The sequence below is a fragment of the Scomber scombrus genome, chromosome 3 (assembly GCF_963691925.1).
Source record: "Scomber scombrus chromosome 3, fScoSco1.1, whole genome shotgun sequence".
Taxonomy (NCBI): Eukaryota; Metazoa; Chordata; class Actinopteri; order Scombriformes; family Scombridae; genus Scomber; species Scomber scombrus.
In genome coordinates, this window is record NC_084972.1 from 26,274,191 (window position 1) to 26,286,211 (window position 12,021).

General features: G+C 38.0%; 1 protein-coding gene across 2 annotated transcripts; it reads left to right on the top strand.

The window, feature by feature from the left end:
• The first annotated feature begins 1,299 nt into the window (after positions 1-1,299).
• On the top strand, positions 1,300-7,873 carry pacsin1b (protein kinase C and casein kinase substrate in neurons 1b). Of its 2 annotated transcripts, none has more exons than XM_062415845.1 (9): positions 1,300-1,359; positions 3,857-4,013; positions 4,105-4,340; positions 4,930-5,085; positions 5,543-5,718; positions 5,809-5,929; positions 6,189-6,316; positions 6,799-6,959; positions 7,715-7,873. In XM_062415845.1, the coding sequence occupies exons 1-9, from the start codon at positions 1,300-1,302 to the stop codon at positions 7,822-7,824; spliced, it is 1,305 nt and encodes a 434-aa protein (XP_062271829.1). In that variant the 3' UTR covers positions 7,825-7,873. The 2 variants fall into 2 exon arrangements, with proteins under 2 accessions (XP_062271829.1, XP_062271828.1); XM_062415844.1 differs by having other exon boundaries at positions 6,189-6,313; positions 6,763-6,959.
• The last annotated feature ends 4,148 nt before the right edge of the window (positions 7,874-12,021 follow it).

The following is a 12,021-nucleotide window of genomic DNA, read 5'->3' on the forward strand; positions in this document are numbered from 1 at the left end:
GTGTGGTTACCTCATATAGTACCTGTTTGCAGATAGTGCATGCTGGTAAAGCTGTCAGGATTGTTTATATAAGCATTGACTGACAGAAAAGTAATTTATAAGGCAAAACTGACTTCTTTGTTTATAGCTTTTCAAATGTGAGGATTTGCTGCTCTTCTGGTATTTAAATGACTGTAAATTAAATATATTTAGCCATTTGAGGGCCTCAAATTGTGCTCTGGGACATTGATGAGAGTCTGTATTCTCCAGAACAAAGTCAGAAAAAGGGGCAGCACTCTGTAATTAAACATCAGCAGAAAGAATCACCCCATGTATTGGTCTTTGTATGGATTGGTAAAGATGAATTTATGTACAGTTTATAGGCTGAGAGGTTTATCATGAGAGGCAATATTTCACTGTGTTCTGACAGCATATAGATTAACTGACAGACTGAAATATAATCACGAGGCTTATCATTCATGAAGTATAATTGGGAAGTTACAGCTGGAGCTGAAACAGTTTATCAATTATTCAATCAACAGAAAATGAATTGCCAACTAATTTGATAATTAATTGGTCATTCATTGGTTTCATTGTCTGAATTATGAGGATTTACTGCTTTTCTGCTTTTTATTTCATTGTAAACTGAACATTTTGTTTTGTTTTGTGAAGACGTCATCTTGGACGTTAGGAAATATTACACTATTTACATAGAATCATTAGTTGCAGCCCTAGATTACATGTCATGATTTTGTTGTGCAATTCGAGCTGTGAATATGTACTTCATTTGTCAGCTATGTGGTCATGTTTTCTACTGCTCTCTAAAAAGCAGCTTTACTTGTGTTAAATCAGTGTGGTTAATTGTTTCTAAGCATCTTGAATAAATGTTTCATTTGCGCTACCATTTTATGGTTACATAAGCATTTTGTATCCACTTTGAAATCTATGACACAACCTTTGTGGGTTTTATTAGATGAACAAAGCATCTATGTAGAGATCACATGAGCTGCGGGAGTTAGCACGAAATGTGTAAGTGATGTACTAAAACTGAGGAATACATCAGCTTTTTTTAACATTATAACTGCATGTTGTTTAATGTAATGAGAGTATATGCTGAGGTTCTGTTTACATAACAGCATTATTTATAGCCTATAACCATATTTTAGTGTTTAACTTAACCGTATCTATGTATTTCTTGTATAGCTGTCTATCTATGTCTCTGTGTTCACACTCCTCTGTCCTCGTCTTCCCTCACAGTGCATGAGGAGCGTCACTCTGCAGACCATCACAGCCTGAAGCCATCCTGCCAAATCTGGGACCATGTCTGGAGCCTACGACGAGTCCGCCAGCCAGGAGGACACCACAGACAGTTTCTGGGAGGTGAGACAGCAGGGAGCGCTTTTCACAGATCAAACCGTACTGGGGAAGTGACACAAGTGGCATAGTGATGAACTCTGACTGAACCTGCTTCATCTGGGAGCTGAAAAGAAAGATCTTGCGCGTAGTGTAGACACAGATTTATATGTAAACCACACATGTGCCTGTTTGTATGCTGAGAATTGGATTTATCAGTGGTGTTCAATCACTGAGCATCTGCTGCTCCGTATGCAGATCTCTTCGACTGCACTGATCTGTTAATGGCGTTCACTTTTAATCACTCAGCATAATGACATACTGGTTATGTTTTGTTTTCGGTGCCATTACGTCTAATTGAGTTGACTAAGCCAGCTACATTTTCTGCTGTGCAACCAACTGTTAAAATAAATGCAACAAGTTGTGCATTGCTTTGGTCCAGCCTGTACTATGGCTGACAGAGTTGCTCTCAGAAATAACTGGCACTATTTTCACAGCTATGGATGACACCGCAGTGGTACTCTGCCCCCTCCTGTGGCACTGATGTGTCGTTTGTGGGCTGTGATTCTTCTTTTTCGTCACTTTATCTTCAACTGTACTACTACAGATTAGACTTTTTATAGGTTTTATCACTTGCCTTCATGGTGTCTCTTTTTTTTCTAGGAAAAACCACCCTTAAAATTACCAAATTATATGTAATTGTTCATCTGAAACTCATTTACTGTAAGCTCAATTGTGAGGTTGAACTTGTTTTACTGGCTTCTTTCACATAATTAGGGGTTCAGCTTCAACATGCAAATGACCCTTATATTTAATACTGATTTTCACACAGATTTTTTTCAAAGTTTTAAAGATAGGAATGGCAAATTGGACCAGTTTGACATCTGCTTATGTGTCAAACTGTGTCGCAGTTTGGAGTAAGAGATAGTTGGCATCAACCACATCACATATGTACAGATCATTCAGTGCTCAAATTATTTTTCATATTAACACAGCATGAACGCACACACACACACAAACACCTTTTTTGTTCTGTCCAATGACAAAAACTAATTTCTATATAATATGCAAAAAATAAACCAAATTTGTTCTGACGACGGTTATTAAGAATGAAGGAATGTTGTATTGGGTTTTTCCCACATGATTACATCACCAGCAGTCAGTCTGTCCTGAACTTGAGTTCTTCAAGGTCCATTCATTATATATAAGAGCAGATGACTGTCACATCTTAGGCTACAGATAATATTGACCTTCATGTCGCTGTACGTTTGGATCTGTATGATGGATAGACTTTGGTGTTTTAGGCAGAAGTATTTTCACCTCTTTTCCTCTCAGACTCGGCTGTATTTTATCTTCATCACGTCTCTTTAGCCATGCAGGTACCGAGTTCAGGAATCAGCTGGAGCAGCAATAGTGCCTGTTTCCAGCACACAGCCACTACATCACAGTCGCTCACTGCATTACAGTAGTGCCTGCTGCAGTGCTGCCTGCTGATCGCTGACTCAGCTGGCTGCTGCTAATGCAGAGGGCTGGTGTTGAATACCATCGTTTATCCCTGACTGCTTTCATTTCGTCGACATTTGAGATTTGTTGAGTGGCTTTTTTAGAGTGAGGTAGAGGTAAACACCTATTACACTATGAGCAAAGGCTCTGAGATACAAATATGCAGTCTATTTTTTTCTCAGTACAAAGGTGTGAAATGATGCAATCAGCCTCTCTTTCTCTCTCTGGGCAAAGCTATCAGCTCTTTGGGAGGTTGCTGCTCCTGCTCCTGCGTAAGTTGTAAATTATATGACCTAAGCCCATCCCCTGCCTTCATTGCATAACTCCACACGCAGCAGCAGCCTCCTCCCTGCTGTTGCCTCCTGCCCGTTCGATGCACCACCTGTAGACTGAACACAGAGTTCCTTTGTAAGGGTCTTGAAACAGCAATACATTATACAGTACTGCAGTTTTCTCAATATTATGATATAAAATTCCCAAAAATCCCCATTAACAAATCATTTTGAGTCATTTTGTAATAATTAGATCTTTTTTTTTCACTACAGGAAAAATAGCACTGGATGTAAATATTTTCAGAAAGCTCAAATGAAATTATATTTTAAAAAACACATGGAAATGAGTGAACCAGAACTTCCCTATTTCACTTCTTAATTTCTAAAGCAGCAGAGGGATTAAAAGATAAAATATGCATGGAAAAGTAGGGCTTGAAATAGCAACACCTCACAGATTTTCTCTTCTTGCCAGAATTCTGCATAGTAGTGCCTCTAAAGCTCACTGATCAACATGCTCTGTCTCGTTTATTTCACCCATACACAAATGTGAAATGTAAAAATGGCAAGTCAGGGTTTTACAGGGAGTTTTGTGCTGTAACTTGTTCTTGTTTCCAGTCTTTTGCTAAACTAAGCTAACCAGCTGCAGCTTCATTTTTAACACACAGATATGAGTGGTATCAATCTTCTCGTCCAATGCTCATTCAAGATCAACATGTCAAACTCATCTACCTCACCTTTTTTAATGAAAGGTCGGGAACTACAAACGTACAGTGAAGCGGATTGATGATGGTCACAGGCTCTGTAGTGACCTGATGAACTGCATCCAGGAGCGTGCCAAAATCGAGAAAGCCTACTCACAGCAACTGACCGAATGGTCCAAGAGATGGAGACAGCTTGTAGACAAAGGTAAGAGCTGTTTCACACTCATATTCAGCAGCATATTTGTGTTGTTATTCTTTCGATACAGTGTCTTACTCTCGGTCCGTGCCTCCATTAGGTCCTCAGTACGGCACAGTAGAGCGAGCTTGGTTTGGTGTGATGACGGAGGCGGAGAAGGTGAGCGAGCTTCACCAAGATGTTAAAAACAGCCTGATGAACGTTGACTTTGAGAAGGTGAAGAACTGGCAGAAAGACTCGTACCACAAACAGATGATGGGAGGATTCAAGGAAACCAAAGAGGCGGAGGAGGGCTTCAAGAAGGCCCAGAAACCTTGGGCTAAAAAATTAAAAGAGGTAATAGAGTGTGTTTCTTTACTCATTCATTCAGACTGTCCAAAGATACTGAACTTAATTTAAACTACATTGCAAACATTATATTAGCTTATTATGCTGAATGGGATTCATTAGTTGTTGACAGTTTTGAAATGAATTTGAAAAACTCAACAGTAACCAGGACGTTTCTGAAAAATCGTTTTTCTGTTGAGGTTTTCAAATGTAACTTTTCTGTGAAATTCTTTTCACCTCAATTTGAACTGAGATGGCAGCGGATATTTCAAAACGTCCACAAATAAAACCAAACTTCTCTGCATTACTAGATGCTAATAGAGGTAACTAGGGGAAACATTTTTCTACAATTAACACAAAGTGTACAACTAGAAACTGGTAATAAGGGTACCCTCTGTTAGAGCCTCTTATCATGTAAGTGTGTATTTTAGTAATCATTTATAATTTAACTGTTTTATAACATGATAACATACTGTCAGTTAATTTATTAGAGATTAATAAGTGCTTATGTGCTTTTCATATGTGCAGATTAACTCTACAAACATTACAGTTCCAGGGTAAGAAGCATGACACTCTTTATGTCATCTTTTCCCTTCAGCTCGAGGTTGCCAAGAAGGCCTACCACATGGCCTGCAAAGAGGAGATGCTGGCATCCAACAGAGAGGCAAACAGCAGGGTAGAAACCTCTATGACAGCTGACCAGCAGAAGAAACTCCATGAGAAACTGGACAAGTGCAAACAGGACTCACAGAAGGTGAGAACATCAGGTGCTACAGCTCTAAAAAGCCTTTGTGGGATCATCAATATGCAAAAAGCTATTTTCCAAATCCTCACTGGTTTTAGGATGTGGACTGTAAAGCTAGATCATGTTATTAAGGCTGCCTAGCTGTAATACGTGTAGCACTGTTAATGTGTGACTGAATACAACACCTTCCCCTCTATTTCTCTCTCACACTACTCTAGCATTAGCTGTTCTCTGCTAAAGTGGACTCTGGTCTCCTTTGACTGCCTCGACCTTCACACTCTTGATAAATGTTTCTTTCTTGTGCTTGAAAACACATTTATTGTCCTCTCAAGGTTAATAGGATTCACATTTGAACCGAAAAATGAAAAACAGGCACATGTGGACTAGAAATGTGTCATTACAACATTGATCATCTCTGCTTTCAGGCTGTTCAGAGTATGTTTCTTGTGTCTGTGTTATAACCTAGGCTAAAGAGAAGTATGAGAAGGCTGTGGAAGAGCTGAGTAAGTGCACCCCACAGTACATGGAAAACATGGAGCAGGTGTTTGACCAGTGCCAGCAGTTTGAAGAGAAGAGGCTGAGCTTCCTCAGGGAGGTGCTGTTAGATGTCAAACGCCACATCAACCTCACAGAGAACCAAAGGTTTGGGGCGTTTATAAAATGTTAATATGACAAGACACCAATATCAGATAATCATCACCCTCACTCTAAACCCTTGCTGTATTTTCACAGTTATGCTACAGTATACAGAGACCTTGAACACACCATCACGACAGCCAGCCCGGATGAAGATCTGAAGTTGTTCAGCAACATTCACGGCCCCGGCATGCACATGAACTGGCCACAGTTTGAGGTATAAACATACCATAACCTGCTGCAACAACATTCATATACAATTAAAGAGATGTTATCATCAGTGCTGCATTCTGCTCGGCAAGCAATTAAAATCACATCAGCCACATTTCCCAGTTTGACAGAAGCAATAAAGACAAAGATGACGAGGAATATAATTTTACTCAACATACTGAGAAAATACCTGGAATTGAACAGAAGTTACTGTACTGTTCAAAAGATGAAAATGTAATGTAAATGTTTTGTATCGTGTTTTGCAGGAATACAACCCGGACCTTACCCATAGCATCTCTAAGAAAGAAAAGTCAAAGAAAAGCACTGATGGAGTCATGCTGACTCACGTCACGACAGCAGTCGAGCACGCTCAATCTGGAGACCGGGGAAGGTAAGAATGAACCCTAAAACATTTATTTGTTTCATTTACCAGATGCTTTTATGCAGATCACCTTCTAAATGTCTGTTGTAATTCCCCAAACATAAATAATGTAAACTATTTAAATTCATATGTGTGTTTTAATCAATATCTTCCTACACTGAGTGGGATCAAATCATTATTTAATATTTGTATGTTGATTAATTCATTTATTATGACCTAAGATATTGTTAAACTACTAGTAGTTAGAGATAGAAGTTAAAGCACTATGGTGGTATTGATAGTAATAGTTATAATAGTAGTAGTAGTAGTAATAGTAGTCGTAGAAGGCTAATAAGTTAAAAAATACAACAGACCCACACATTGGCAGTAAAAGTCGTCGCAGAGGTAGCATCAGTACGTTGTGACAATTTGCTGCAAAGATGGATAATTGATGTGCTTCTGAAATGTGTTGCGTTCAGCGTGAGCAGCTACGAGAAGAACCAGGCTTACACGGCCTCCACAGAGTGGTCGGACGAGGACCAGACGGCCCCGAACTCAGGCAACGACACCAACGGAGGGGTGAACCCCTTCGATGAAGATGCGGTCACAGGTGTGAGAGTGAGAGCACTGTACGACTACGATGGCCAGGAACAGGACGAGCTCACCTTCAGAGCAGGTGAGCATCAAACCCAGTGACATCTCGATTACACGATTGCTTCCTGCAACAGTTAAAAATACCAAACAGTGAATCTCTGCCGGTCAAAATGACTTCACTGATGAATAGATGTTGGTCAAGTACAGTTCTTGCTGCATTGTTAGTAAGGTACAAAATGTCAAAGTAATACTCCACTAAAAAATCTTTCATGTTTCTGTTGTCAGGAAAAAAATAATCCTATTTTTCTTATCATATGTATCCTTATTATGCTGACATGGCAATGATTTTATTCTTTGATATTGTGGTATGTCAAAGATTAAAATCATATAAAAACCTGTTGAGCTGCAGTGGCAGGGTAGTAAGAAAAGAGAGACTTTGGCTCTAAAAAAGACTAACTTTGAAAGTTACCTATTTTATTTGACAAATTTGACAGCTGACACTTAATATTAGCTTTGGATAAACTTTTAAATGTATTTTTGCCAGTATGAACAGCAAGAATAATTACAGTGAGAAAATGTCAATGTGACATTTGGGCACATAACTACTGTTTTAAGACAAACATAAAAAATTGTCAACCTGTCCTTTCAGCATACAGTGGATGGGTGTGTGTGTGTGTGTTAAAAACTCAAAATGTGGGTTTTTGGTGGATTTATCCTTTATTGATTATGTTACCAGTTAACATGCTCACTGTGTTACATGTATAAATAACTTATGTGAAAGAACTGTGTGTTGTTTCTCATCTTTTTGTACATTTCTGTCTCTTTTTACTAATAAAGGTGATGAGCTGACGAAGCTGGAAGACGAGGATGAACAGGGCTGGTGTAAAGGTCGCCTAGACAACGGCCAGCTGGGTCTTTACCCAGCCAATTACGTGGAGCCGGTCTAATTATTCTAGCTGAGGACGCTCGTCTCGTCATAGGGCAAACCCAGACTGAACCGTCCAATCATAACTGCACATTGCCAGAGACTTCAAAGCAAAGCTTCCTCTTCCTGTCGGGCACAGCAAACTGTCTTCATCACAGCACTTCATCACCTTGAAGAACTCTCTGGAATAACACCCGTCCATATTTTGGATTCAGGATCACATCATCTTCAAATAACTGCAACTGAAGCAAACTATTTAGTATATTTTGTGTGTAGCTGTGTTTGATTTCAGTTGTGAAGCTAATATGCCATTCAGTATGTTCTCTCATCATAATATTGATATGGTATTATATGTTGTGCCTGGATAGCAAGAATGAGCTATGCATTGTGCATTCCATGTATATATTTTAATCTATTTTTCTTTTCTTTCTTTTTTTACAGTCTGGGTGCTTGTACAGTGTTTTTCTCATTGAATTCTTTGTTAAATATTTACATGTTTAGCGTTAAAGGAATAGTTTGACATTTTGGTAAATTTTGGTGCTTCCCTGCTGAGTGTAAGATGAGAGGATTGATATGACTCTCATCTGTGAGGTAAATATAAAGCTGCAGTCAGGATATGATTAGCTTAGCTTAGCATGAAGACTGGAAACGGGCGGAAATTTGCTGGCATTGCACTGTCCAAAAGTAACAAAAACAAAACACCTACCAGTACCTCTAAAGCTCAATAATTAACACGTTATAACAAGTGTAAAAATGACATCATGTTTTGAAAGTCACTGCACCCGGCCAAGATCACAAAAGAAAGCAAGATGTTAGTGGCTTCTAGCTGTTGCTCCACATTTAACAGACTAATGTGAGAGTGGTATTACTCCTCTCTTCTCACTCATGGCAAGAAGAGAAAAAAGGGTATTTCCCGAAATGTCAAACTATTCCTTTAATGCATTTAGTTGTTTTTTCTGATCCACCCCACAGCATGACACTGAATTAGCATTTTGAAACGAGATAAAAGGCAACTCACCATCAGTAAAAAAAAAAAAACACACACACACACACGCAGTCTTTCAGCAGAGCTCCTCTTTGAAATGGAAATATGTACTCTACCAAACATCGCAAGGATTGTTTACATTAACCTCCACTGTCCCATCCATCCATAACAACGTGCCTGCCATCGCTATTACCTTTCATTTCATTACTCCCTCTGTTGTGTCTCGACGTGTGATGATAATTCAGACGCCATAAACAAAACCTGCCTCACAGCTGTTTTGTAGCTTCATTTCACAACCAAGGTTTTCAGTTTTGGACAATTTCTGCAATTAATGAGACTTGTTTACTCTGAGTGAATGTCAATGACTCTGCATTATCAGCTTTCAGCGCTTATCTCTGTGATTATGTGCATGCATATGTTCCCACACACTGTTTCTGATCCGCCTCTCTGATCTGAACTGGTCCAGTGCATGACTTCAATTTGTTTCCAGCAAATTATTGTCAGATTGTTGATTGAACTCCTATGAGGATGATGATGATGATGATGATGATGATAAAGCTGTTGATTTGACTTGTATAAGATAGTCAGCCCTAATTCATCTATTCACTGTGCAAAATGCAGGCTGTATTAAATATAGGCTCTTTTTCCTGTCTTTATATTTAAATATTTTTGTTTTAATCAGAAAGAAAGAAATCTGACTTTATTAAAACAAGGATTAGGAGTGCATGTGGCAGTACAGTACATGTTATATGAGATTGGTTTGTTACTCCTGGTGAATACTACACCCCTTCGTGGGTGTTCTCTTACTGACGCAGGCAGAGAAAGCTGCCGCGAGTGCTTCGCAGAATAGCAGATAGAGGATCTGTCTTTGAAATATTGATGAGACAACTGCCTTTCTGCTGCAAGAAAGAAGTTAATTTGAGAGGATCCAGTGGGGACATGTCTCTTGTAATGGCGTATATACCTCTGTTATGCTTTTTAAAAGTGTTGCTCCTGTAAGCATTGGACTCAGAGGGATGAAATAAATATTGCCTTATAAAAATCTACCACCCTGCCACTCCAAAGACTCTCAACAACCATCACATTTAAAGAGATGAAACAGAGCTCGCTTCCACAGAATCTGACTCCGGTTTGTCCAGCTCAGTTTACACCATGACGTCAGACTGAGACTTAAACTTTTCTTAATGTATCTTTAACTGTATTTGAAACAAATACACAACTGAACTGTAAAAGTGTATAAAAGCAGACACATGTAAAGCTACAGTTATATGGCACCCACTGTGAAACTCCTGTAATACACCGAAGGACGGTAAATCATATTTAAAAATGCTGAAATGCTCCTTTCTTTTCTGTCTGTTGCTCATGATGGAGACATTGGTCTGCTATGTTGAGGACAACATTTTAGAGGACCAGAGGTCTTTCTCTTTTTTTAGCATAGTGCTGTAATTTCCAAACTGTAGTGCCTGTTCATCTGCATAAGCAAAAATAAAAGATGTCATCAGAAAACAACTCTGAGGCACATGTGAGAGTCTGTGAGCCCGATGAGATTAACTGACAAAGATGTTCATGTCATCGTGCAACACACACATTTCAAACTGCTGCACATAATAAATTAGCATGTGTGGTAATTAAGTGAAAACCCAGTCGTGGAGGAAGTCATAATGATAGTGTATTTACGATTAAAATCAGTGTTTACTATGTGCTTTGCAAAGGTCAGGCATAAAAAAAACAACAAAATTAAATACCAAATACATATTTTTGTACACAGATATTCCCTCATATATACAGTATATACACAAAAACATAAAGACACACACAACCTGACGCACATGAATGCATTTACTGTATGTATGCTACATTAAAAAAGAAATAAAAATATAGATATAAAAATAAGAAAGCCTTATGATGAAAGTGTGTATTCAAAAGCAAGTCTGAGATTCACATCTTTAAATAAGATCATTCATAAATCATTGTTTAAAAAAACTCAGGTGTAAAACTCTTTGAAAAAATGGCTGCTAATGTAATGGATAGAAATGGCTAGTTAACCACTATTTAATGTTATTAAATTATTATTATTATTATTAGACTATTATGAAGATGCATTTATGTGTAAGTAGCATTTTACCCTTTGTTATATATATGTTTATGTTTCTATTTGAATGTATAATAATGCATTATATTCCAGAAAATATTCAGCTTGGAATATAAAATCTTAAGGAACTAAAACACAACATTTCCCTCTGAAGTAGGATGAAATTGAGATACTCAGTAAAGTACAAACACCTTAAAGTTGTACTTAAATGCTAGTAAATTTACTGAGTAACATTCAAGCACTATGTTGGCTGTACTCATGCTGATCTGTAAATAAAGACAAACTATGATTAAAAGAAACTATGAGAATGATATGATGATTGATTATGAGACGATTTCAGTGGAGATAATGAATAATTCACTTTTTTTTAGTTATTATTGGTACTATTCGTCATAAAAAGGGGAAAAAAGCATTCATACGCAGCATAAAATGATGGTATTGAAGTCTTGTCACTGGCCCAGTGATTACTATGAATCACTATGAACTTGAAATTAATTGAAAACCTTAATCTGAATTGCTTGGGGGGTTCAACACTTACAGAATATGAATAAATGACATTCATGAAGCAGCTACAGCTTTCAAACTTGATTAATTTTCTTAGCTTAGTCAAGGGGACTTGAATTGTTCATGTTGACTAGAGTTGATCAGTTTCTTCAGACAGCAGGGATCTTAATAACATGTCTAAATATCTAAAGTGAGAAATGCTCCATATTAAATGAATTTGACTGAAGTATTTAAGGATGACAGTCTGAGCTTCTTCACCTTTAATCAAGTTTGAGAGAGATTTAAATTAAGGTAGAAGTGGCTCCCATCTGCTGTGGCCTCCTGGGTTTAACTTTAAAATGACAGATCCTGCCACCAGAGGTCAGTAGTTACTGCACTCAGTTCTTTGTCAGGGTGCTGTGATGATTTATTTCACATTAATCATCATTATCGTAAGTCTGATTCCCACAAACAATACCACAAACGTCTTCCTGTTCAATTACCACACCTGCTGCTAATTTATCTACAACATTCCACAGAACTTCACAATAACTCAGAATTGTTAGCTTATAAAATTATATTAATAATACTTTAGAGTGCTGTGGTTGTTTGTAGTGCGGCCACTGAATTTGCATTTGTCCCTTTATGTGTATTATTTG

Coding starts and splice junctions, on each gene's coding strand:
- pacsin1b (XM_062415844.1), top strand. CDS start 1,300: ATGTCTGGAGCCTACGACGAGTCCGCCAGCCAGGAGGACACCACAGAC. Junction 4,014..4,104: donor GAGACAGCTTGTAGACAAAG/GTAAGAGCTGTT, acceptor TGCCTCCATTAG/GTCCTCAGTACGGCACAGTA. Junction 5,930..6,188: donor TGAACTGGCCACAGTTTGAG/GTATAAACATAC, acceptor CGTGTTTTGCAG/GAATACAACCCGGACCTTAC.